Source organism: Lagenorhynchus albirostris, chromosome 14 (genome assembly GCF_949774975.1).
Source record: "Lagenorhynchus albirostris chromosome 14, mLagAlb1.1, whole genome shotgun sequence".
NCBI lineage: Eukaryota > Metazoa > Chordata > Mammalia > Artiodactyla > Delphinidae > Lagenorhynchus > Lagenorhynchus albirostris.
Genome location: NC_083108.1, coordinates 4,507,681 through 4,535,606, shown reverse-complemented (window position 1 = coordinate 4,535,606; position 27,926 = coordinate 4,507,681). Strand labels below are relative to the sequence as shown.

At 43.0% G+C, this 27,926-nt stretch overlaps 1 protein-coding gene across 2 annotated transcripts; it reads right to left on the bottom strand.

Moving 5' to 3' along the window:
* Positions 1-434: 434 nt before the first annotated feature.
* LOC132504179 (cytochrome b5) lies at positions 435-27,926 on the bottom strand. 2 transcript variants are annotated; one of them, XM_060121301.1, is made up of 5 exons: positions 27,688-27,926; positions 9,169-9,297; positions 7,239-7,268; positions 3,521-3,555; positions 435-1,794 (listed from the first exon to the last, which is right to left on the bottom strand). In XM_060121301.1, exons 1-5 carry the CDS (start codon positions 27,814-27,816, stop codon positions 1,713-1,715), a joined length of 405 nt encoding a protein of 134 aa, XP_059977284.1. In that variant the 5' UTR covers positions 27,817-27,926; the 3' UTR covers positions 435-1,712. The 2 variants fall into 2 exon arrangements, with proteins under 2 accessions (XP_059977284.1, XP_059977285.1); XM_060121302.1 differs by lacking the exon at positions 3,521-3,555.

Genomic DNA, 27,926 nt, shown 5'->3' with positions numbered 1-27,926 from the left:
GAGTGCAAGCTTGGTGGTCATTTCATTCCAAGCTTCACAGGAACCTGCAGAGCCCCTATCTATGGCACGGTGGGGTGGGGGAGTGGGAGAGGGCAGATGCAGAAATGCTCACCAGGGCACTAATTTCTTGCCTTAATCCCTTTGGTTATACTGTTTATTTCCAGACACACCCTTCATAATGATGCTGAAAACCACACCCGGAGCAGTGAACCGACTGCTCTCCTATCTTAGTGGAACTCGACATGGATAGCCTTGATACGGTAGCACCAAAAAGCAGGGTGAAGGTCCCACAGTCATTTTTATTTAGCTACTGACCTATCCATGATTACACAGTCACGACAGCATGTTACAGCAGAGCCTGCTGACTCGTCTGTCGATGTATCAAAACGCAGAGGGATGTGTCGGGCACTTCAAGTCCATTACAAGAGGCATGATTTTGTTCCAGGCTTATGTTTATTAAAATCTAAACAAAGGATTCCTCTGCAAGGTATTTTCCCATGTGATAGAGACAGCTGCCCCACTGCCCTCCTACATTCGCTCTAACTTCCAGTGACAAAAAAGGCAGAGGGTAATACATGTCATTGATTATAAAAATCTATGCTCTGTAATTTAAACAAATTCCTTTCCAATGTGTTTAGTTATTTCTGAAGAACTCCATGGCTTGTCAGTCGGCGAGCAGGCCAATGGACAATCATTGCTAACTACCAAGTACTTCGAGTCTATAAATTCAGCTCTCAAGTTTCGACATTTAAAGAAAAAAGCACTGGGCAGAGAATAATAAACAAAGACGGGATGACTGAATCAGTCCACTCAATCAGTCCACACCAGATTTCTTCATGGCCCGTCACCAGAGCTAAATTTCTTCAAAAATCAGATTCCAAATGTCCCACAATCTCTTTCACATGTGTGTTTTTACAAATTAGGGAATCAACATTTCTTTACAGGAGCACGTAAACAGTTTTCACCTCTGCAGGAGGAGTCTGTAAAACCTGAGAACCTGTATAGCTGAGAATCTCTTCGGAATGACATGTTTAAGCTGAGAGAATGGACGGTGGTAATGTTCTCTCATGGTTCACAGTCTTTTGTTGATGTTGCTGGTGTTTTTAATCAAAGAAAAGATGGAGAATCTTTTCTAGGTCTTGCAGGCCACTTTCTCTTTTTATCATCTATATGATTGTTCAAGTGGAACAATTATTAGAAATCTTTAAGCTGTTATTTCTGGGCCTTCCTTAATTTCCTTTAAAAAAAAACTACATTGGAAACATTCAATACCTGATTATTCAATTAGATGAAGCAGCACAAGAAGAGAACCAAGGACATCCCTGCTCACATCAGACAGACAACTTGGATCTGAAAGATTAGCAAATTAAATGACCGCCAAATAATCAGATTCCAAACATTAAAGACAATTACATATCAAACAGACAGCCAAACATGGTGGTATGTTTTAAAGGATTGTGCCCACAATAAGCAAATGACATAGTGGTGGAACATCAAAACAAAGCTGATGGATAAAAAGGCACGCTCTAAACGCTCAGGAGCAGAAAGGACAGTTCTTTTCGTTTGTTTTGTGTCTAATGCAGGAGGAAAGGAAAACAGGTGTATTCAAATCATTTTCAGGTGCAGGGTTCTGTCAGTTGAAGCAGTTAACGGTGGCTTCTTTCTCCCCAGACCAAAGCAGTCTTTTCTTCCATTGGCTTCTGAGAACGTGTTTAGTGTTCCGATGTGTAGAAGTGATACATCAAGGCTACAACCAGTGCTGAGATGGCTGGGATCACCCAATTGGTCCACCAGCTGGAAAGAAACAGCAGTGATGCTTGCATGGTGTTCGAAGGAGGGCACTCAAAACTGTGCTCCTTCTCTCTACCATGAAAGTCACCATGGCATGTTTTTATTATCTCTCTAACTTTTTTGGATGAAAAGGTAACTGAATTGCTGAAAGTGCAGTGAGTACAACACATGTCCTGGTATACTGGCAACTGGTCTGTCCTTCTAGCCTTGTAAGAAAACTAATGTCCTCCCAGTTCCATTTAGATCTGTTTCTATGTACTTATACAAAGAGCTATGAATCACTCCCCCGACAGATGCCACCTAGAACTAGTGACTTATCAAAAAGACACCAACTCTGGGTTACATATCACAAGTTCACGAAAGTGAATATTCCTAGCAGGTTTTATTCTAGTTACATCTGTAAGTGAAGAATTGAAAATGGCACTGAACTAAGAAACAGAAGACCAAGGTTCTCATTTCAAGAGAGTCCTCAGCAAGCTCTATAGCCAAGGGCAAATCACGTCCCCTGAGAATAAAGTTAAGGAGTTTGAAGCATGGGATTACTACGGTTGCTACTAGCACCACAGCTCAACATTCTGTGATTTTGTTTTGAAAATCTACTCTTTAGATGTGTGTAGTAGGTTTAACGTGTTAATAAACAACATGCCCAAATTACTTAATTTGTGGTGTAAATTCACAAAAATCCCTAATTTACACATTGTTCGGTCCTGATGCATAGAATTTTTGATCTACTATAAATGACAGATGATATCAGGGGCAGGGTTAGGAAGATCTTCAATACAGATTTGAACCTATAATTTCTTAGAAAACAGAAATTAATGTATAGGTTTCAGAAGCTGAATAAAGAGCCGGTAACAGCTACGTATACATATATTTTCTGTCATAAACTTTCTACCCTTTAATATTCTTCACATATCAACCCATTCAAAGATCAAGTTCAAAATAAAGATTTAAATTGCAAAAGGATTATAAGTGTAATTTGGTAGGTTTTCAGTTTCCATTTAGAAGGAGACTGACATTTCAGGGGAAAGCAAGAGGAAATAAGGAAATACTGCAGGGAATGTACCAGAACACTGACAGCCTGGGGGCAGCAAAATTTGACAGGGTGAAATTAATAAGCGGGACTGTGTAGCTTGAGTCCCCAAAAATGTATATAATGGCAATTAAACAAGTCAGGATGGTAGAGCTGCCAAAAATGTCATTATGATCTTAAACTATAATAAAGCAATCTAGTCCTTAGAACAAGTGATTCATGCTACACTGGATTACTGCATTCGATTTTAAGACCAACCTAAAAAATGGACAAGGGAAAACTGAGCCATGCTTAGGGAGGTATAATCATGACAATTTAAGAAACTGACCACATATCAAATGAGGAAGGAAATGAGGAATGTCCACCTGGAGATTAAAAGATTGCCCAGGTCACAGGACTGCCACGGGGGAACAGGAGACTACATTTGTTCTGTTCCTTAAGGTAGATGCAGCTGGAGGGTGAGATCTGGGGTCGCTCTAAAGTGTCCATGGTCGGAGCTGTCAGACAGTTGAGGAGGAAAGGCCCTGGGTAGTCTGGGTGCTAAGTGGAGATGACCCCTGGCCTGTCCACTGAGAGGCACACGACGGGAGCCGGAGCAACAGAGGCGCCTCAGATGAGGGGAGAGGCCCCCAGTCCAACTCTGATTTTAGGAGTCTTCTGATCACAATAATGCTTTTAAAGAAAACTACCACATACCTGGAATTAGAATCAATAGTAGTAATAAGAGTTTCCTGAAACACAAGAGAAAAAGTAAAGTAAGTTAAGGGGAACATCTAAACATTTATTCAATTGACTAAAACCTGTTTTAAAACAAGATCACAGGGCTTCCCTGGCGGCGCAGTGGTTGAGAGTCCGCCTGCCGATGCAGGGGACGTGGGTTCGTGCCCTGGTCCGGGAAGATCCCACGTGCCGCGGAGCGGCTGGGCCCGTGAGCCATGGCCGCTGAGCCTGCGCGTCCGGAGCCTGTGCTCCACAACGGGAGAGGCCACGGCAGTGAGAGGCCCGCGTACCGCAAAAAAAAAAAAAAAACAAGATCACAATAGTTTATTCAATTCATCCTTCTTATTCAGTGCATTCTTCAAAAACAGTTGAAAGGGAAAATTATATCATAAACTTCTCACCTGAATACCTAATTTCACCATTTTTTCAGAAGAAAAAAATTAGATAATTTGAAAGAAAATGTTAAAAATTAATAGGCTACCTAAAATATTCTGCACATCTAAATACTTTAACATAGAAACCGAACACAGGTATCATTTATACATATACAGAACCTATCATTATCTTTAAAGTTTCATTATCTTTGTTTCATTTTTCAAATGCATGAATGAAATGTTCAATAAAAACATCAGTTATTTCATCAAATCTCATACGAAGTAAAAGTGTACCCAGATTATATAAAAAGACATGTCAACCAAAAAGAAAAAATAAGAAGTATCACTTAAATTATAACAGTCTAGACCACCTTTCCTGGCCTTCTTTAACTCTGTCAAGAAGGCTCTAAAAAGACACTGGAGGCGTCACAGGCTGACTTCACACTGTCACCCACCAAGAAACCTTCAAATGCCGCGGTCTTTCAGTTACAGCCTGTATCACTTTCCAGCACTTTCTGAGTGGGGTCCTTCCTGTCAGTACCATGAAAATGAACTATGGATGGCTCTAGGAAGATGCATACTTCCCCAAAGAGTGGGGTAACTAAGGCCTAATGAAATGTAAGCTTTTTCGGGCTTAAAAACTTGTTAAGAAGCATTCTTTTGAAGCGCCACACCAGCAAAAGTATTAGTGCCTCAAAGAAAGGTAGCCAGAAATAAGGCAGCTTCACAGAGTTCTATCTCTGTAGTTTCCCAAAACACAAGGTAAAAAACCATTAGCAAAACAATCAGCGATTTGCAGTGAGGCAAAGCTACACACAGCAAGGCGAGTTAAAGACATTCCCATGGGAAGGCAGAAACCTTCCAGGAAGAGCAAGCAAAGCAGTTGTGAGACCCACCAACCTGGTAACATGGCCTTTAAGATTCCTGACACAGGAGGAGGGAAAAAAATAGTCATTTAAAAGAAAACTTCACAGTTATTATCTTTTTAAGCAATATTAAATCTTAGAGACTACAAAATGTATCCATAACTACTGCAAGATTAGGTTTCAAATTTTGCATAGATGAATAAAATTAATAAGGATTACTAGAAGTAACTGGACAATGAGAAAATATTATTTAGCTATTAGAGACATATAAAGAAAGACATAATCAGTTCTGAAACAAATACAACAGTTCATTTAAGGTAAAATGTTATTGTCACACTAGACAGCTAAGCCTGAAATAGTAAACAGAAGGCAAACACGGATCTGTTATTTTGTTATACCGAGCACATGCATTTCACCAAACATGCTGACAACTCGGCATGGAAACTTGGCTGGCTTGCCTTCCACTACTAGTGCATCGTCACCACCAGCAACAACAATGATCCTCTAAAGAGCTGAACTGTAAAAGACAATATGCATTTTTGATTGCTTATTATCTGTTAGGCTCTTAACCCAGGGATGCTTAAGAGTTAAGGCAAGTTTGAATTAGCACTTGGGCCACAGTTGGGTTTTGGTATGTAACTAACAAATTTGTCAGAACAGGGAAAAAAGACTCTGGTCTTTATTACAGGCTGTGCCTCCTGTTCACTCCGTGACCTTGAGGGGTTCAATTTCAAGTAGGAAAAGGTTAACAACGAAATCAGTACATGATAAGCTCTCAATAAAAGCATGCAAAGCCCACTGAGCTTTTGCAAATCAAAGTCACCTCATTTATAACTTCATCTCACTTAGCCTATTTCTTCACTGGAAGGCTTTCCTAAAAATACTGCTGATGGAGTGATGCCTTTGATGCGAAGGCTAGAGCCTACGGAGGCATGAGAGACTTGCAACTGCCAAGCCTTAAGTGGGTGCTAGCAGTGGGTCTGCAGTGTGTGACCTTGAACAAGGTCAAAGCCTGGAACAAGGTTGAGTTTCATTGCCTTCACCTTCCCTAGAAGGTCCAGGAATTCCCCCGTGATATCACGAGAACCAAATCAATTCACTAACATAGCAATGTTTTGAAAACTGCAACCACAAAATCCTATCAGTAGGTATTGCCACTAATGATGTCGTCCATGTCAAATTGATAGATCTGGATTTGCTAACTTAAAAATGTGTCTCTGTGTCTACAAATATCTTAACTTGGCAGCTTCACCTGTCTCCCTTTGGGCAGGTTCAAGCTAATAATCTTTGGTGCAGATTCCTTCACAATTTGAGTATCTCCAGCAGACAAAAATTCAGACCACAGTGTACATTTATCAGACTGGAGATAGATGGAATGGTTATAAGACACACCCAACAAGGAACACTCTCTTCTGATAAACTAGAAGCACAGAAAAGATAAATCTAGGAAAGTGGTCATGTATTTTCTTTCACTGTGTCTGCTTATGGCCTCTAAGAAAAATAGCAAGTTCCTGTCCCATATTCCTCCAGTTCTGCTCTAAAGTCAGCAAAGTCACATATGTTCTAAAGGAAGAGTCTGTCTCTCAGAAGTAAAACAGTTATGTAGGAGATCTTAGCTCTAATTGGTGCTTGCTTTCTGCTGGTAGGAATCATGGTTCAGGACATGGCTGGACCTACATTAGTTCCAAGTTCAGGTAACAAGCCTTAGCAAATCCTTGTTTTACTACAGCTGAATGATATGCGCCAAGCTTACTAACATACTGAACACCTAATGGGAAAAATTACACTTTTTCCCTGACAGACTTTAGAGAAAAAGCAAAAAACTTCATGTATCACAGAATTTCAACAGTCCAAAAAGGAGCCTCAAAAAAGGTACTAAGTCATCTAAGTGAGGTGATCAGTTCAGAGAGAAGGGCTAGTGAACCAGGGCATAAGAGTAGCACTACTAGAATTATTTTCCTTCCTTAAGGAAAAATACATCAAAAAGTTCTTTAATTAGCATTAAATTCAACCAACAAATATTTACTGAACACCTACTATGTCCCAGAGACGTGAAGATGAAGAAGACATAGGTAGTGTCCTTAAAGGTTTAAGTATTAAGACCTCTGCTCAGATTTTAAGTTCTCTGAAAAGAAGGCTTATGTCAAATCTTTCGGATCAGAAGCACAATGCTACTTATAAAAAGTAGCTCTTCAAAAGGTATCTGTTGATAATTATGGTGAAAAAGTTATTTTAAGTATTGAGAGTCTTGTGACGAGAATATACAAGCTATCCTAATGAAATATACTGAACGGCCTAAACAAACAAAAAATTTTGCTGAGACAACAGGGTACATATTCATCTAACCTAGAAAGACCTAAGCTGGCCTCAGGTAAATAAATGCCCTCCAGTTTGACAGGTATGAAATACAGTGCAGATAACTATAGCTGAGATACTGGAGATGGTCACACTTACCGAAGGCTTGGTTATCTTTGACCTGTCATCCTGCAATTAAGAAAAAAAAAAGTAAGGTCCATTATGAAAGGAAAAACATCTGTAAAACTACCATTTCCAAAGTACTCGCTTTTACTGAGTTTAAAAAAAAAATTATTATTCAGTAATTAGCACTTTAGGTTCCATCTAGGTTATCAAATACACAGTTTGATCCATCTGACTGCAAAAATTAATAGCAGATTAAGTGCCTATATTTATTTCGATCTAGCGTTCCAAAGTTTAAAATAGCATGATAGTCATATTTATATGCTGGTCTGTATATATATTTATGATCTGTAATTCAGGGAGCAGCTGAGACCTACTTAGATTCTTCCCTTCTATCCTCTGAAATTCACTTTGAGGTGGGTGGGTGGGGTAGGTGTGTGTGTGTGTGTGTGTGTGTGTGTGTGTGTGTGTGTGTGTGTGTGTGTGTGTGTGTGTGTGTGTGTGTGTGTGTGTGTGTGTGTGTGTGTGTGTAATTTGTGTGGTATCCTCAGTGGGTGGGTGGGGTAGGGTGTGTGTGTGTGTGTGTGTGTGTGTGTGTGTGTGTGTAATTTGTGTGGTATCCTCAGTGAATTCCTGTAGTCTCCCAATTATAGGGTTATAATCTACTCCCTAAAGGGTGATCACAGGTGAGGCAGAAATGCTGCAGTCACAGCCTGAAATCCCACCTGCTCTACCCTCACAAGCTTTGGAATGGAAAGAATAAGGACAGAATGGAACATTTTAAGGGAAGGCCTTTCCAATTACCATACAACTATTTCGCTTTGGTGACATATGAAGATAAAGATGAAAATATGTGGATGAATAAACCTTCCTGATAAATGAAGCTTCCTTTCTCAAAGTACCATCTCCCACCACCAAAAAAACCACGTCTCACTCGACAGAAACTGCTCTAAAACAGATTTCCTACCTTCAGGCTTCCCCAAAGAGCCTACTTCAACCTTTCCTTTATTCACAGTCACTACAAGAAGCATCAATCAGACGCAACAGAACTTTTTGTATGGCTGTTTTTCATATGGTTTCTAGGTGTGCTCACTGGGGTTGAGGCTATTTGCTATGTTTTTTTCTTGTTGGAGCCTGCTTCTAGGAGCACCTCCACCCCTTCAGGTTGGCCACTGGTAACGTGCCCAGAGCTGGGGGAGGAGAAAGGAAGGCACTGGCTCTGAGGAGAGGTCCAGGCTCTCTCTAGAGGTGAGAGGGATCTACCTGTCTGCTCCAGATTCCAAGTTTGCACATCTCCAAGTTTGCAGCTATATTCCTGATAACTTTGGTTGACAGATGAGTGAAGTTATAAATGTACATTTTAAAATGCTGCAGAAGGGCCTAAATTCCTATTACAGCCCTGGATTTACATAAAAGCCAAAACAAGCCTACGTTTCTGCAAAATCAGTCCATGGATTGCCACCAAAGATGATGTTCTCAAAGGTCTCAGGTAGAGTGACAAGGTTGAGGACCATGTGTGGGTTTTACAGAAGGCAGAGTTTATTCATTTAACATAGCTGATTTTTTTAAAATTTCTAAATCATTTTTTAGAATTTAAATATCCTCAAACTAATGAAAGTAGAAAGGAGTTTCTTAAGAAAAATATTCTGGCCAAAGAAGAAAGAAAGACAAAATAACCCTACTCTGGGTCACTACCCCCACCTTCTAAAATCTGCTGCTCAGGGAAACTTCAGAGTCTGAGACGCACCGTCCCCAGGACGTGACCCTGGAGTGAGAGGATTCTAAGTGCTGGTGAAAAGTGCAACCAGGGAAATACAAAGAAATTTCTGGTCAATTTATTTCTAAAGTCAGGAGGAACTGTTTTTTGCTTTTCTCCTTTTTCAATTTTGTAATATGCAAGTCTACAGATTCGAGTAAGGTCAACCCACAGCCTTAAAGAGAAACAAGGCCCCCAAAAGGTGCTTACTGGATGCAGCTCTCCAATGATAAACGTTTTGGACAATTCTCGAGCATCTGTAGAGTGTCCGACATCCTCAAAGTTTTCAGTAGCATCACCTCCAGCTTGTTCCCTTAAGACTTCTTCCCCACCAGGGTGCTGTTTGAAGGACAGAGAGAAAAATGAGTATGTTTTCCAGGCAAATGAGTTAAAAGGAAGTGGCCAGTTTACTTAACCAAATAGGCTACTCCAGAAGCCACAGATGACAATGTGGCAATATAAACCATTCATAACCTGGGTGAAAACGATTCCTTTGTATCCAATTTCCTACTTGAAAGTGTAGACAAACTTTCTCCAATAGTAAGACATTTATTTCCCAGTTATTCACATGACAATAAAACCATTAGGCACACATTTTTCATCCTTTGGGAATGTCCTCTTTGCTTTTCCATAAAGCTCTCAAAATCTCAAAAAGATTTTCTCAGTCTTTACCCAATCTACATCTTGAACGCATTTCCACACTTATTTAAAAGCCTTCCACTGGGGCACAGAATATGAGTCCACTCAAACATGGGAAGCCGCCCTGGAGGTACAGGCTGTTGACTGGCTCACTCTGAAAGCCAGCTTGAAGCTTCCTGATGCATCTCCAAGGCCGTGGCAATGACAAATGTGGTTTGTTAATTCTCGAACAGTCTGTTTATTCTTAGGCACAGCCTGACAGGCACAGAAGCAACAACGTGGGAGACACAAAATGACTAACTTATGCAGCACCCACAAATTATGCAAATTCACAGATTGTTGTTTCTTCTGTGTGGGTGGCTTCATTCACGAGTTCCTTAACTTTTGGGTCCTGTTAAAGATATGTGACCATAGACAAGTCTCCCAAATTAAATCATTATTTTCCAGTTACAGCCTATCTTCAAAGGAAAATTTCAAATGAGGCTAAAAACATAGATTGGGGCTTCCCTGGTGGCGCAGTGGTTGAGAATCCACCTGCCGATGCAGGGGACATGGGTTCATGCCCCGGTCCGGGAAGATCCCACATGCCGCGGAGCTGCTGGGCCCGTGAGCCATGGCCGCTGAGCCTGCGCGTCTGGAGCCTGTGCTCTGCAACGGGAGAGGCCACAGCAGTGAGAGGCCCGCGTACCGCAAAACAAAAAACAAAAAACAAAAACATAGATTGACCTTTTGTAAACAATCAGAACATTATACAAGTTTTAAAAATATAGAATTTTGGGACTTCCTTGGTGGAGCAGTGGTTAAGAATCCGCCTTCCAATGCAGGGGACATGGGTTCGAGCCCTGTTCCAGGAAGATCCCACATGCCGCGGAGCATCTAAGACTGTGCGCCACAACTACTGAGCCTGCGCTCTAGAGCCCGCACGCCACAACTACTGAAGCCTGCGTGCCTAGAGCCCGTGCTCTGCAACAAGAGAAGCCACTGCAATGAGAAGCCCCGCACACCGCAATGAAGAGTAGCCCCCGCTCGCCGCAACTAGAGAAAGCCCGCACGCAGCAATGAAGACCCAACACAGCCAAAAATAAATAAATAAAATAAATTTATTTTATATGTGTATATATATATATAATTTTATCTTTAAAGTGCTAAACTGAAGAAAGTAAACATTCTACTTCACAGACCGTAACACAATAGTCTTCACCTAAAACAAAAGGACAACTTCTCAACTTAATTTCTCATCAAGCACAGGAAACATGTCTACATGTATGTATGCACACATGCGTTGCATGTGCAAGTGTGTATGCATTATGCATATGTGTATGCATGCACATATGTAACCATTTATGATTCAGACCCTGCCTAAGCCATTTATAAGGCAGTTTTCTTTTTTTTTTTATAAGGCAGTTTTCTAAGGAAAAAATAGAGAATGAGAGAAACATCTTGGGTTATATTGGTTTGAATGACCACTGTTTAGGAAAAAATATAGAATAAATGAATTGATGCTAAAATACATTTGCTCTACTTTTTAAGATTTTTTTGGATTTTTTTAAACAATTAGTAAGGAAACAAAGCCTAAAAATTGATTTTTGGAAAAAAATAATGCAAGTCTTGGTAAGACAATAAATATGGGACTGGCTTGTTATGTGCAGGGAGAGGCAAACAGAGACACACTGCCAAGGAAATCAAGTCTAAATCATGATGGTGTGGAACTCCGCAATTCGTCTTGTCACTGTCCTCACTCTTGTGACTAAGTTCATGCTGCCATTTTAATAGGCAACCATCACATTTGAAGACTAAAAGAAATGCTCTTCCTTACCTGCTGGCGCCCGAAAGTGACAAAGAAAGAAAACTGGGAACGCTGGTGTTGGCACCGTCTTGGTTATTCCCAGAGATGGTCTATGTCTCCCATTTCTTTCCAGAAACTCTCAGAGAACATACTACTATCTTTGGGGCAGGTTATAGAATTTGGGGTAGCCCAAAGAAAAGGCAAGGCTTTGAAAAAGGAAAGTGATATAAGAAAAGGCATGCAAAGCAAAATTATCTGAGGATTTTCTAAAAGATTAAGGAAAAGACCAAAATGCCTAGTTACAGGCAGGCAAGATTAGAGGTAACAAAAAAGAGTCTGACGGGGCTTCCCTGGAGGCGCAGTGGTTGAGAGTCCGCCTGCCGATGCAGGGGATACGGGTTCGTGCCCCGGTAAGGGAGGATCCCACATGCCGCGGAGCGGCTGGGCCTGTGAGCCATGGCCGCTGAGCCTGCGCGTCTGGAGCCTGTGCTCCGCAGCTGGAGAGGCCACAACAGTGAGAGGCCCGCGTACCGCAAAAAAAAAAAAAAAAAAGGGTCTGAGACAAATTTTGGTGAAGTCTGTATCAGAAATCTGTCCTGGTAAAGGGTCACTCGCTAGGACCTCCACTCATCCCACCGTGTGCAGGCAGTCAGCTGCTGTAGAGCCCAGAGAGAGAGAAAGACTGGAGGGAACATCAGCGGTGACGGTAGGAGGACCCAGGAAGGACAGAACCGGCGGCAGCCATGGCAAAACAAGCCATTCCCACTGGAATCGTCCTTCTAACAAAAAATCTCCCATTTTTCCAGAGGAAGATTCCATTTTCCATGTGCATAATTCCCTGTCTGCTTCTGTGAAATCTCTACTTATTATAAGGTCCCCAAGTACCACCTTGCGCTGATAACATATGAGAATCTCCAGATACAAACTAGGGAATACCAATAAAATAACTGGAAATAGCTTTCATTTTTTACATCTTTTTGTATATAAAGGTTATTTGCAAGCAAATTAACAGGAAATAGATTTTAAAAGATGAAACATTGGCATAATCCATAATTCAGAAGACATCAGCTGTCACAACCTCTACCCATTCCTAGGAACACTTTCAGGAAGACGTGGTAAATTCTTGTGGTATGAAGAGAATGGTGGCTACCAGGTCCTGGAGTTACAACTGGCTTTCTACTGCTCACAGCATAAATGCTTTCAGCGATGCTGGCACAGTGGAGCTCTTCTCCTTGAAATGTTTTCTTCACGTGGCTTCCAGTACAACAGGCTCTCCTAGTCTCCCTTCAACTTTATTTCCCCTCCTGATCTTCTCCGAGTCTCAACCCCAGCGCTCAGTCCTTGGCGCTCTCCCATTCCACTTGTACTAGCTCTCCTGGTGATCTTACCTGGTCTCCGACCCAGAATATCACCTGTTCTCTAGCGAGTGCAGTTCATTAGGCTTCCTTTGAGCTCCAGACTTCTCCCACATGCAACAGCCTACTTAACCTGTTCACTCAATGTCTAATGAGCATCCTGAACATAACATAACCAAAACTGAACGTTTTACTTTGCCCCCAGATACACTCCTTCCCAGTTTTTCTATTCTCAGTGAATGTTGCCACCATGCATACAGTTGCTGCAGCCAAAAACTAGAAATCAAACTTCATTCCTCTTTCCTTCTCACTGCCATCCATCAGCAAATCCAGCTGGTTATCTTCACAACATATTCAGAAGCTAACCACCTCTCCCCACTTCCAATGCTACCACCTTAAGACCAAACCAGCATCTCCTGAATGGACAACCACAACTGACCCCTAACGGGTCTCCTGCTTCTTCTCCATCCTTCCCACACTCGACTGTGCTTACTCCATCATGCCTGTTACCTGTTTACCTGTTACCTCTCTCGCTTCCACTATGACCAGCTACCCTGGACTAAGCTAACATCTGAGGATTTTCAGAACCCCTACATTTGCCTCTGTGTGGAATGCTCTTCTCCCAAACCTTGATGAGATTTCGTCTGTCCCCTCGTTTATTCCTGCTCACATGTCAGCTTTTCAGAGCCCTTCGCTGAGTTGCCCATCCAGAAGGGCCTACCCCGTCCTCACACCACGGTCTCTATCCCCTCCCTGCTCTTTCCTTCACAGCACCTAGAACTCCTAAAGCTCTATTTTGTCAATCATTTGTAAGATTCATGAGGACAGAGGCCTTTGTCTGTCTTACTCATCCCTGCTGCCTAATACCTAGTTCAATGCCTGGCACATGGCAGATACAAAGAAATATTTGTAAGCAAGTTTGGATAAATAAAGGAGATGTGCACGGCTGATTACACATTGGTCTTAGAACTAGTATATACAACTGGTTAAGTGACTGACAACAACTTTCCCATTCCAACTATTCTAGCTCCCACCCCTTTCCTTCTCCTGAACTATAATAGTTCGTACCATTCAGAAACCATATAATTTCATATTCAATTTTGTTTAATTCATTTAATCCAAATATTTATGAATACTATGGGCAATGCATCGCCTGGGACACACAAAAGTACATGAAAAATAGACATAATTTGATCCTGAAAAAGCATACAATTAATTTGAGGTTAAAGAAGAAAAACACAGATATAGCTTCATAGTTTTGACTGTTCATGTGTGACCCACGGCAGTGATTGCCACCATTCTATCTTCCAGGTCACTTACCCATTCTTCTGCCTCAGTTATTCTGCTACTGATTCCTTCTAGTGTATTTTTCATTTCACTTATTGCATTGTTCATCTCTGTTGGTTTGTTAATTCTTCCAGGTGTTTGTTAAACATTTCTTGCATCTTCTCGATCTTTGCCTCCATTCTTTTTCCAAGGTCCTGGATCATCTTCACTATCATTATTCTGCATTCTTTTTCTGGAAGGTTGCCTATCTCCACTTCATTTAGTTGTTTTTCTGGGGTTTTACCTTGTTCCTTCATCTGGGACATAATCCTCTGCCTTTTCATTTTGTCTATCTCTCTGTGATTGTGTCTGCCCTCTGGTGGATGAGGCTATCTAAGAGGCTTGTGCAAGCTTCCTGATGGGAGGGACTGGTGGTGGGTAGAGCTGAAATATGCATGGCATACTTGGGGCAACTGAAGAGACGAGTGTGAATAAAGTAAAACATGTGAGGCCGTGTGATGGCTTACTTCACATGTCAACTTGAGGTGAAACTTGATTTCTGGGAGGTGTTTCTAGATGAGATTAGCATTTGGATCAGTGGACTCAGTGGAGGAGATGGCCCTGCTCAATGTGGGTGGGCACTATCCAATCCATTCAGAGCTTGAATAGAACAAAAGGTGGAGCAAGGAAGAATTCACCTGTTTTCCTGTATCATTATTTGAGTTGGGATATCTCATCTCTCCTTCCCCCGCCCTCAGCCTCCCATTGACTCCTCTGGTTCTCAGGCCTTCACACTCAGACAATCACTCTACCAGCTCTCCTGGGTCTCCAGTTTGCAGATGGCAGACTGGGGGACTTCTCACCCTCCATAATCATGGGAGCCAATTCCTTATAATAAATCTCTTCATACATAAATATATATATGAAATATGTATGAGTATCTCCTATTGGTTCTATTTCTCTGGAGAATCCTAACACAGGCTGGATGGTTAGAAGGACCAAACCATTAGGGCCTTGAGAGCCAGTGTGAAGTGGAAGACACTGAGGATCACTGTGGGTTCCTGAAGAGCAAAGCGACCATGACAAAATGCCGGATGGACCTGTCATGGTTAGAACAGAGAGGCTCAAAATCCAGACAGGGAGAGCACCACTGCAGACATGCAGCAATCTGACCAGCATAGCAGCACAAACTCCTCTCTTTCCCTCTACCGGCCCACAGGCGCCAGCCTTAATAAGAAGCCCCTCTCGGCTTCCTGAAAGTCGGCTGCCCTCCACCTCACCTGTGAGCACAGCATCAAAAGCATAAAACTCAACTGGAGATCTTAACTCAAAAGGCTAGGCTACATGTTAAAACCCCAGAAGTTCAGAGTCTAAAAGAACCTTCAGAGACCCAACATCCTTAAATTCACGGATGGATAACCGGGGGTCTAGAGAAATTAAGCCCAACATCGCACTGACAGTTCATGGAGTAGCAGGACCAGAACACTGGGGTCTGACTTACAGTCCAACCTCCCCTCTCTTTTTTGAATGGGCAAATTAAATGGCCATTTTCATGTTTCTGAACAAAGTGACTTTAGATGCCTTAAAAATAAAGTTTCTTTGCACATATCTCTTTGGGGACTTTGTTGGGGAATCTCACTTCTAGACCCCAAGAAATGTTGTCATTTGCCCTGCCTTCCTGGGCCTTAATAACTAAGGACAATTCAAAGGATAGACATGCTTCTGTCTCGGAGCTCTGTCTGGCTACGAGGCTGTCCCAATAAAAAACCCAGAAGGGAATGCAGAACCACACTGCAGTATCGCAATACTCATCAGGTCAAAGCCATTCACTTCAAGGGTTTGCTTAACTAGGCAAAAACAAATGATAATAACAGAAAAACCCTTTCCACATAAATGTAATGTTATAGGGACCCAAAGTCCACCAGTTCTGGAGTTTTAAATAGGATCTTTCAGTCCAAACACTTAACACTGCCAAAAAACGGTGGCACAAACAAGACTGTGCATAAACAATGACTAGGCAAAACAAATTTATCTAAAGAGATGATCTTCAATAGTTAAGCCAAAAATGAAAACAACTATTCGGAGTGCAATCAATTTATATAAAATTTAGAAAAAAATAACAAGACAGCCAAATGTTTCCTATCACTTCTAGACACTGTTTCTGATAAGGCAAAGGGTGATGGCCTTGAAGCTGGTTGGGTTCCCCAGACTTCTGTTCTGCTCTGCCCCCCTATGGACTGGGTGAAGGGGCTGGAACCTGTGTCTGCACCGCCTTGGGGCTTTCTGCGCACCTTCTCACTGAACCCTCAAAGCTTAGGGACCAGAGGCTCACAGGCATCATCTGAATTACTTCTCATTTCACTCTGAAAATGATGCAATGAAACATGAAACAAGGCCCATCTTTGCATTCCCGCTGCTGGCTTATGAGACCCACCCGCTCACTCAAACATCTGCCAAGTGCCACGCCAAGCTCTGTTGTTTCCAAGGTGGGTAAGTCATGGCCCTGCCCTCAGGGAGTTACACTCCAGTGACAGGCAGACAAGTAAGAGCTAAACATAGTAAGCCCCAGGTGCAGAGCCACGGCACAACAGAGGGAGGGATGAGCTCTCCCAGAGCTGGAGGTGAGAAGCGGCCAGGGAGGGGTCGCTAAGGAGGGGGTGCTTAGACTCCCGGTGTAAAAGGTACACTGGTGGTTCACCAGGTGAAAAGGGGTGGGGAAGGGCGTGTTCTATGCAAAGAAAATGGAGAACCCAAAGGCCCGGAGGCAGAGACACAATGGCACCCTGGAGGAACTGCAGGCACTGTAAATAACCGGATTTCACATGGATAAAAAAGCACTGTTGATCATTTTTTTATTTGTTTTTGTTTGGGGGAGGCAATGAGAAAACAGAATCACGCACATGTCACCTCCCAATTGCTATCAATGACCCTTCCCCATATCACTCGACAAAATGTTAAAGCAGACCCCTCAGCAGTCACGTATTTGGCCATAGCCCCTGCACCTTTGTTGCGGTTTGGTCTCCAGCTGTCTTGGCCTCCACGTCCAGGCAGTACTGTGTTACGGAAGAAGCCCAGGTTTGGAAGCAAAGGAAGCTGAATTTAAGATCCAGCTCTGCCACGTCTTAGCAGAGCAACCCAGGAAGGTAGCAGCTCTTCCTGAGCTTCCATTTCTCCATCATTAGATACCTCTCCCACTTAAACTACAGAGATTAGTGATATAACTAGTACAATACCTGGCATGTAATAGGTGTTCCATCAATATCAATTTCGTTCCCTTTCTTATTCAATACTGCACATTCAATACTGCCAGAAAGAACCTTGCACAGAACCTCACACAGCGCCTGTTCCCTGTAAACTGCTGAGGCCAAGTCCAGCACCAAACCCCAAACCCCAAGGGACCCCTTCTTTCCACCATGCCCTTCATCTTCAAGAGGTTTCTGTGGATTTAATCAACTGGCTTGATCCTACTAAGCCACAGACCCAATGACAAGAGTTAATAGAAACAACATACCATAAGGACAAAGAACATTCGCTACATGAAATCATTCTTAAAGGTCATTAGGATGAGAACAGATAAGCAATGCAGCTGTGAGCTGGTAACTATCCTGCAGAGTGCTGTTATAGTGTTCTCTCCTTGAAAAGAAAGAGAAGAAAAATCATTCATGGTTACTTTTATTTTATTTTATATATATATATATATATATTTTTTTTTTTTTTAATAAATTTATTTTTTTGGCTGTTGGGTCTTCATTTCTGTGCGAGGGCTTCCTCTAGTTGCGGCGAGTGGGGGCCACTCTTCATCGCGGTGCGCGGGCCTCTCACTGTCGCGGCCTCTCTTGTTGCGGAGCACAGGCTCCAGACGCGCAGGCTCAGTAGCTGTTGCTCACGGGCCCAGTTGCTCCGCGGCATGTGGGATCTTCCCAGACCAGGGCTCGAACCCGTGTCCCCTGAATTGGCAGGCAGATTCTCAACCACTGCACCACCAGGGAAGCCCCATGGTTACTTTTAGAGTTGAGACAGTAAATGTTTGGCCCCAAATTTACCATGAATCAAAGATAATTTTGCATTTAGTCAGTGTGCCCTGACCAATATTTTTAATTCTACCGTCACTAAACTTATATCATTAGGTTAAGTAAGTGAGTTCACTGGAGACGTAACAACTCCTGGGATCTCTGAAGGGAAGAGTAAGTCCCAGACTGAGAAGTAATGACCCTGGGGTAGAGGAAGGGGCAGGGACAGGTCTGCCTCCGAGGGACAAGAGCAGGGGACACCGAGGCCAGGAGAGTTAGAACACGCACCGCTTGCCTTGTGACCCAGCTCAACCCAACGCTCCTCATAAGAACAAGCAAAGCCACCAAAATTGAGGGCCCAGTGGAAGATGGGTTATGATCTAAGAGGGGCTATTCCTCTATCTACGCTAGGATCCATCTTGAGTTGGAATGGCCAAAAGATGAGAGGACAGGACAGGCTACAATTGAGACTGAAAAGGAGGATTGAGGGTGGAACCAGTCCTCCTCAATACCAAATCATTAGGCCTATTTTTCCTTTTATATCTAGTGTTAAGAATAAAAAAAATTGGCTAAAAAAGGCAACTGGAGGCAGGAGAGAAATAAAACAAGCTGTCAGGAAATTACCCACGCTGGCCCAACAGCCATTCTGCATCGATTTTCTAATATTTTACACTTGTAAACTTTCACTTATTCATTCAATAAATAACTATTTATTGAGTTTTTCTATGTGCCAGCATTGTTCCAGTTGCTGGGATACTTCCTGCATTCACAGAGTTTACATTCCAGTGGAGGGAGACAGATAAGCAGTAAACGTGAGAAATAGGTTACATGGCATGTCAGAAGGTGACATGTGCTACAGGAAAAAGAAACACCAGAGCAGGGTGGTGGGCCCAGAATGCAGGGGCTGGGGGGTGACCAGTTGTAAACGGGGTTCAGGAGAGGCCTCGTTGAGACAGCGAAGGAGTGAGCATGCTGCTATCTGGGGGATAACCTTCCAGCGCAAAGGGTTATATGGTGGAAGGCTTCCTGGCACGTTCATAAAAGAGCAAGGGCATCAGCATGCATGACGCAGGACGTGCCAAAAGGCGGTGGGACCTTGTAGCTGCCTTACAGGCTTGGCTTTAACCACGAAAGAGAGGGAGCTGATGAATGTGTTTTCTGTTTTAACTCTTTATATTGAAAATAGCTGCAGAGAGGTGCCATGTGCCCATCACTCAGATTCCTTCAATGGGCAACATTTTCCATAACTGTAATGCATCGTCAAAACCAGCAAATATCTTAAATAGGAGTCACTAGACTGACTTAGAGTTGTTGTGTGCACTTGTGTGTCTGTCTGGTGTATCTCTGTGTCCTGGTCTGTGGCACTTTCCCACATGCAGATTCACAGAACACAGGACCATTCTGCCACCACAAAGGCGCTCCCCCTCCTGCCCCTTTGCAGTCCCCCTCCCCCACCACCTATCATCTGTTCTTCACTTCTGTGACCTCGTCATTCTGAGAATGTCACAGAAATGGAAGCACACTGTGTGCAATCTTTTGAGACTGTCTTTTTTCACTTAGCGTAATACCCTTGACACCCAGTCAGGTTGCTTTATTCCCTTTTTACTGCTGAGTTGTCTTCCCTCTATGCATGTACCAGTCTCACCAGGGACCCACTGAGGAACATGTTGAGTTGTTTCCAGTTCGGGGCTTTACAAATAAAGCTGCCAGCCCAACAGCCACTCTGTATCAATTGTCTGATATTGTTTACACTTACAAACTTTTATTCATTCAATCAATCAATATTGAGTCCTCTCTCTGTACCAGCATTGTTCTAGTTGCTGGGATTTGCGTACAGGCTTTTATGTGGACATAAACTTTCATTTCTCTAGGACAAATGTCAAGGAGTGCTACTGCTGGGTCATACGGTAAGTCTATGTTTAGCTTTTTAGAACAGGTAGATTGATTTCCAGAGTGTCTGTACCATTCTGCATTCTCATCAGCAATGCATGACCAATTCAGCATTTCTACATCCTCACCAGAATTTGGGTTATCAGTAATTTTTATTCTAACAAGTATGTTATAGTATCTCACTGTGGTTTTAATTTGCACTTCCTTAGCAGCTAATGATGTTGGACATCTTTTCATGTATTCATTTGCCATTCATATATCTTCTTGGAGGAAATGTCTATTCAAGTCTTTTTCCCATTTTCTATTTGGATTATTTGTTTCCTTATTGTTGAGATTAGAAAATTCTTTATATATTCTGGATATAAGTCCTTTGTCAGATATGAGATTAGAAAAAGTTTTCTCCTAGTCAATGGCCCCGTCATTTCATTCTATTAACAGGATCTTTTAAAGAACAGAGTTTTTAATTTTTATGAAGTCCAATTTATCCACTTTTTCTTATATGGATCATGCTTCTGCTGTTGTGTCTAAGAACTTTGCCTAATCCTAAGTCTCTTCAAAATTTTAAAATTTTATATTTAGATCTATGATCTACTTGGGGTTAATTTTTATATAAAGTGTGAGGTTTGGGTCAAGATTTATATTTTTGACTACTGTTGTCCAATTGTTCCAGAACCATTTGTTGAAAAGGCTGTCCTTCCTCCATCAAATTGCTTTTGCATCTCTGTCAAAAGTCAGAAGTATCTGCATGGGTCTACTTCTGGTTTCTCTACTCTGTTCCATTGATCTACGTATACGTCTCTTTGCCAGGACCACGCTTTCTTGATTACTGCCGCTATATCCAAAGTCTTAAATTGGGTGGTGTCATTAGCCACTGAAGGGTTTGAATAGGAAAGTGATAGGATCTGACATCTTAAAATAGCACTCTACTACCAAAAATACAGAGTCAGGGGTGAGGGTCACCAGGCTGGAGGTGATGGTGCTTGGAGCAGGGAGCCGGCATAGAGGGGGAAAGATTAGTTGGATTCTGACTCCTTTATAAAAGTTGAGCCCACAGAATGTTCTGGGGGATTCAGTGTGGGTGTGAGAGAGACAGAAGGATCAGACATGACCCCAGGGTTTTCGACCTGAGCAAATGGATGGAAGTGTCATCACTGAGATAGGGAAGGTGGCAGCAAGATGTGTGAGGGAAGGTCAGTTCAGTCTTCAACACGTTGTGTCTGAGAGGCATGTTAGAGATCTGGGTGGAGATGCGAAGTGAGTTGCGGATACGAGAATCCTGAGTGTAGGAGAGACATCTTTGTGACCTGGAGATAGAAATCCAGGAGCTGTCAGCACATTTAAAGTTGTGACACTGGATGAGACGGCTGAGGGAAAGTGGAAAACACTGGGCCCCGGGGCCTCCGACACTGCAGGATGAGACAGAACATCCCCCTTTCTGGTAGAAGACATTGGGCGGCGACCTGAAGAGGGTGGTGAAAGGAGGGCACACCAGGCAGAAGGAAAACTGCACAAAGGTCTTAAGGCAGAAACAAGCCTGACTTGTTAGGGACACAGAAAGGTGTGGAGGGCAAGGCAACAGTGTTACCAGCTGAGGTGGGAGAGGAAGGAAGGGGCCAGATCACGCAGAGTTTGTTACACCGGGAGAGAGATGGCATTTTATTCTAAATGCATTGGGAAGCCATGGAAAGGGACTAAGCAGAGAAATGACAGTCTGTTTCTACAAAATGAAGTTTTTTATGTTCTTCTAGAAATCACATTCTTTAACACAATAACAACATACATTACCTGAACTGAAAACTCATAAATCAACAACCAATGTGATGGAACCACTGAAATCCTGAAGACTATGTCAGGAAAGGGGCTCTGAAGAGGAAGACGGTCTAACAACTAGAGCCACAAGAAAGGAAGGTGAAGACGGACGACGGTGTGAAGGAAGGAGGGAGAGACCCTTCCTGAGGCCCCCAGGACCCACGTGTAAGTGAGACGGGGACTTTGGCAGACAAGCAAACACAGTACCACCCACAGCTCAGAGGGCAGGACCGAAATCAGCGAGGGGGTGGGAAGGAGAGGGCAGGGGATTAGCTAAATCCACAGAAGGATTTCATCAGAGCAGTAACCTCATCAGATTTCCATTCAGAACAAGCCCTTCCAGGCCAGTTATTTAAGAGGCCTTTAGAAAACAACATTTAACCTCTGCACGCATGCCCAACAATCTCTTTCTTGAATGAAATAATACAGATTCTTAAAATCATGCAGATGTCATCTGTGTTAGAACAAATGGCATCCTTGAAGACTCCTTCAGAACTTTCTCTACTTAAAAACTCCCCATGGGCAACTGGAATGGCTGTTTTCTCCACCTTCTAGAAGGCAACACAGTAAAACGACAGCAGATGGAAAGAAAAGCACATTTTAGCCCTTTGACCTTCCAAAGGTTTTCTTTTTATTCTTTCACAACTTCCCTTTACTTTCTCCCTGGTTCCTATGGAGAACCCTGGATATGGGGGTGGGGGGGAAATCTCAAAGCAAATAACAGCAGCTGTGTAGCAACTGGATGTCTGTTTTCTTTTAAAGCTGTACTAGTTATCTTAGGTCCCCTGCCCTAGTCACAGAGTTAGTGTTTTCCACTTTCCCTCGGCCATCTCATCCAGTGTCACAACTTTAAATGTGCTCACAGCTCCTGGATTTTTTCAACATATAAATTCTCACATTCACCATTGTGAGATGAGGCTCTGATGCCTATTTACCCAAGATGCCTGAACCACCTTTACCACCAAGGATCCCTTTACATTTTCCTCCTATGGATTTCATATTTTCTGAGGTTTATTTACCAAACTATGTATGTTAAATAATAATAACTTTTCCATTTCACACTCACCAAAGACATATTGGCAACTGCAGCTTTATAGTAGTATAAGATTCAGGATATTATCAAACTTCCTTGAAAAAAACAAAGGCACTTGGGATTTTAGCACTAAATATGACAGTCCTACCAACAGTAAAGATGTAGGGTCCTCTGTGTTTTTCAAAATTAAGGACACTGAGTTTCAAGCACCCACACTCTCCTCCTGGCTCCCCAGGGCACTGAGGTCCCCCAGGCTTGGAACCACTCATCTCTGCAAAGCAGGCAGCCATGTTCAAGGAAAACAACAAAAAGTAAGTCCTTAAAACAAAACCTGCTACAGAGAATACTGCCTAAGACTCAAAAGGCAAAAGTGAGTCAGAAGCCAACAGCTTTGTAAGGCAGAATGCTGTTAAAGAACATCTAAGATGCAGATACAGAGCATCAGAATCCCAAGATCACCAGAAAAAGTTCTACAGAAACCAGTTTCCATTTTGATCATGTAAAGGAGGACAACTTGACACAAAATATTATGCTTTATAGTATTTTTCAGGAAGGTGTCTATTTCACAAATTAAACATGTAAAGACTTAAACTGAAAGCAAGTTAATATTACTGCCATCAATTATGTGATATTTTCTTCTCATGTTCCACAGCACTCATAAGACCTGAATAAATGCTACTGCCCAACTCACAGAAAGGGAAAAGCAAACCATTTTTCTCCCTGGCCCCAAATGCCTGCATTTTCATTCAAAGTTCTACAGTCGTTAACCTTGCTAATGATATAATCAGAAATGACAAGACTCAAATTCACAAATATAAGTTCAAAAACTATAACTCAGAATTGAAAAACAAAACCCACCTACTTCAAAATACGTAGGCAGGGACTTCCCTGGTGGCACAGTGGTTAAGAATCCGCCTTCCAATGCAGGGGAAACAGGTTCGATCCCTGGTCCGGGAAGATCCCACATGCCACAGGGCAACTAAGCCCGTGCGCCACAATTAGTGAGCCTGCACTCTAGAGCCCACGAGCCACAACTACTGAGCCCACATGCCACAACTACTGAAGCCCACGCGCCTAGAGCCCGTGCTCCACAACAAGAGAAGCCACCACAATGAGAAGCCCGCGCAGCGCAATGAAGAGTAGCCCCCGCTTGCCACAACTAGAGAAAGCCCGCGCGCAGCAACAAAGACCCAACGCAGCCAAAAATAAATAAATAAAATAAATAAATTTTCAAAAAATACGTAGGCAACAAGGCTCATAATCTCATAGATAAGTATCAGATAGTAACTGAACACCTGCTGCTATTGAGATTGCCAGTAATAAGGAGCCAATCTTCCCTCTCAGGTGTCTACCCTTCTCTGGAAAACAAAACAGCTTTATAAGGCTATTATTTCAGGAGATGGAGCTCACTGCACAACTTAGAAACTTCACTTGTGTTCTTGCCCAGAGGGTATAATTTTTATAATGCTCTCCTGTTTCAACATCACCTGCCAGATTTTCACCTTCACCTAAAATCTCATGTTAGCACTCAGCTGCATATGGTGCTACAGAAAGAAAGCCACACCCCATGCTGACCTGTACAGGTATAGGAGTTTGCATTTACTGTGAAGACCATACACCTGCCATTGTGTTATATGTTTAACCAGCGTTATTTTGTTTCTTATCATAACCCCTCAAAGTTGGCACTATTGTCATCCTCCCATTTTACGTTAAATAAGGCATATGAGGCATAGAGAGCGTAGGCACAGTCTAGGACCCCCTTCCATCCATCCCAGTATATACTGTCTCAACATGAATACAGACATGCATATAGATCTATGATATATACGGAGATCTAGCCCATAATGAAAGTTCACTATTTAGAGGTAGGAAGGCAAAAAACAAACAAAAAACTTCTTTCATATTTGGGTAAGTTAGGGAAAGTAGAATCTTCTTTAGTTACCACGCAAAGGCTTCATGAATTTCTGGAGCTTTTAAATGATGGAAGAAAGGGGGCAGGGCAAGGGGGGAGAAACATATCTTCTGGGCTCCTTTCTCTGTTTCAAAAGAAGGGATGAGAGAAATAGCACTGCCCTAACAACGGAACAGGAGGAATCTAGGAAGAAGTGAAAATTCTGGCAGAGCGCCCTGCAGGTCTCTGAAGGAGATGCGTGTTGAAGATGCAGTAAGTCACTGGCAGGGAATCCTAGGATGGCTAAGCTGGGGCAGGAAGCCAAAGCCTAGGACACTGCATTAATCAGAGATGGTCACAAAAAGTGAAAACAGATAGTGAAAACAGTAAATAGAACATATGTCCCCTAAAAGTAGCATCAGATGCTCTGGGAAGGCTGGCACCGCCGATGACCAGCTAGAACAGGCTGCAGGAGCCTCCTCCTCGCTGCATACCTTCATCCTTCTGATCGGTCCCATTTCACAATGTCAGCCACTGTCCTGTTCTACCTTAATCCAGACCAGCTCTGGGAGCCGGTCTGCCACCGCTGATGTTAGGCCCTACTCACCAGAGTCGATGCCTGACGCCTCACACGGCCACTCCGGGTCCACTCCCCACCGCTGAACTAGACTCTGGCTGATACAGCACAGCTTTGTGTGTAATCCCTGCCCATGCATTGTTTTCTGTGTTATTCCTGCTTCCTCAAACGGAAACTTCGGAGAATAGAACTGATATCTCTTCCTCTCGAGTTCCACAGTCTCCACTACAAGAACTCAGCAGATACAGGATCACTGATCAAAAGGAAGGGCGTGAGTGAGTACCAGAGAGCAGTGGTGTCACAGATAGGCTATTCTGGGGAGTTTCTACCAAGAAGCAATTAAGAAAAGTTTAGTTTATAGGAACCGCTGTAAACTTGTTTTTATGTATCTCACTATAAACAGTAGTTTTGAGTTATCTTGCTATAAGTATTAGTTATCAAATATTAGTGATAAACTCGACTCATCGCATTTTTCTTGAGAGATGTTCTCCCCAAGCTACTTTTAAAGAAAAGAGTATTGAAAACTGAGTGAAAAATAAAGGAATCTGCTGTCAGCTAATTCACCCATTGAACAGCTGGTTTGCATCTCTTCCCGTTTCGCTTAGAAAACCTTGTGCAATTCCTTTTCTGCCTCATAAGAATGAAATGTAAATGGTTTATAGTAAAGCTTAATCATCTTCTCTTCCTTATCTCCTGAGAAGTGTACCCATAAAAGTTATGCAAAATATCTTAGGGCAGTGATTCTTGACTAGCAGTGACTTTGTTGTCCCCAAGGGGACATTTGGTAATAGTTGGAGACATTTTTGGTTGTCACAACGGGGGGAGGGTGTGATACTGGCATCTGGTGGGGGGAGACCATAGAGGCCCCCTGTACAACACAATGAATAGGACAGACCCCACAAAAAAGAAAGAAAAAAATGGCAAAGCTTCATAACATAAAATATCCTATTATTTTATAAATGCTATTCTTTTTTATAGACACAAATAAAGAAAGCACACAATGGATCTTAAAATTCTATAATTACATATACCACGGGAAGGGGGAAGGAACAGTTTTAAGCAGACATCTGGTATCAATTAGACCTGACCTTATGATGCAGGATTACTAGTTCAAGAATCTCTAAGAGCAAATAAGCTCTGTAGCTCAGCAGAAGGAACAGGACAGATCAGATCTGACCCCCTACTATAAACCACTCTTAACCAGATCAGGACGCTATTTTATCTTCTGGCACATCACCTGAGGACAATTTAACAGTAATATATCTTACTAATAACCATCAACTTCAATCTTAAAAAAAATTTTTTTAAAACATTCTCTACAAAACCAATGTCCTTTGATATAAATTGTGATCCAGCTCAGACCAGGCCTCTATCTTCATTTTCCTCACAAACTATGTAGAAAATTCCCATCACTAAGCATTCCTGTCTATTGTCTGGGGAAATGAAGGAGAGTAAGTGTTACATGAAGATTTATGACTGAAACTCCCCCACAGTGATATAACACAGCCAGAGGCAGCAAAGAAAAACTCCTTAGAATTTATTGCAAAAATTATAATCAACGCAAAGAATCTCATCAAAGAAATGTTTTCCTCAAAGTTAAGCAAAGTTACTTTACAATTCCCAAAGCTGCTTAAGAATGAAGTCGCACTGGCATTTTTCACTTCTCTGTCCCTCCCCCTTGCTCCTCATCAAAGCCACACACATACCCCCACGCTCACTCGCAGGAGTCCACTACTGTACCTCACCGAAGTCGTCACTGGATACCTTAAATATCACTGGGCGCCCTCTAGGTGAACAGCGGGTGGGTGGGCGTGGATGGTGGGGTGGGCTTGTGGATGCCAGGGGGAGAGCCGGCGCAGACCACACCTGGACCTCCGAACTCAAGGTCCCCTCTTGTGGGATCCCACAGCTCTCAAGGTGGGTGGTCTCCAACCGGCTCCAATTAGGAATCCACTCCAGGAATAATAAGTAGGACGACCCCTGTCCTAGATGAAGACCTGGTCTATGCACACTCAAGGATAAAAAGGATCTTCAAAAATCCTTCCGTAGTTGCGCTCTCTCTTAGGAAGACAGCTCCAGATGAGATTTTGTTTCCCACGAAGTGCGAAGTGGTGCTCTCCTACATGCCCGCGAAGGGTCTCGGGAGACAGTTTCTGCCCTACAAGGGCTGCTAAATTGGTTCACCTGGTCGCGGCAGTGGCTTATGCACCTCCAGGTGTGAACACGCGGGCGCGCAGCCTCAGGTGTACAAACTCGGGGTCCGCTCCCAGGTGTACAGACTCAGGGGGTGCACACACAAGTATGCTGACGCGGGGAGCAGCTCCCAGGTGTGCAAAGCCGGGTGCGCACGCACTGGTTAACACACTCAGGTGCGCATATAGAGCCGGGCAGGTCAATCCCACCACGCTGCGAACGACAAGTCTCGACAGGGAACCCCCAAACTCCAGTCGGCATCCTGCCTCCACCAACTCACCTCCTCCAAAAATTTGGTCAAATCGTACACCTTGTAATGCAGGATCAACCAGGTGCTCTTGCTGTGGTTGTGCTTCTGGATCTCTTCCAGGGTATAGTACTTCACGGCTTTGTCGGACTCCTCTGCCATTTCGGAACGCGGCGAGCCTCAGGCCCTAAAACTAGCAGCGCAGCCGGGCGGAGTTCAACCGGCGTCTCCGCTAACTTACCCCGGGACAGTCCCCACGGCGCTACTCAGCG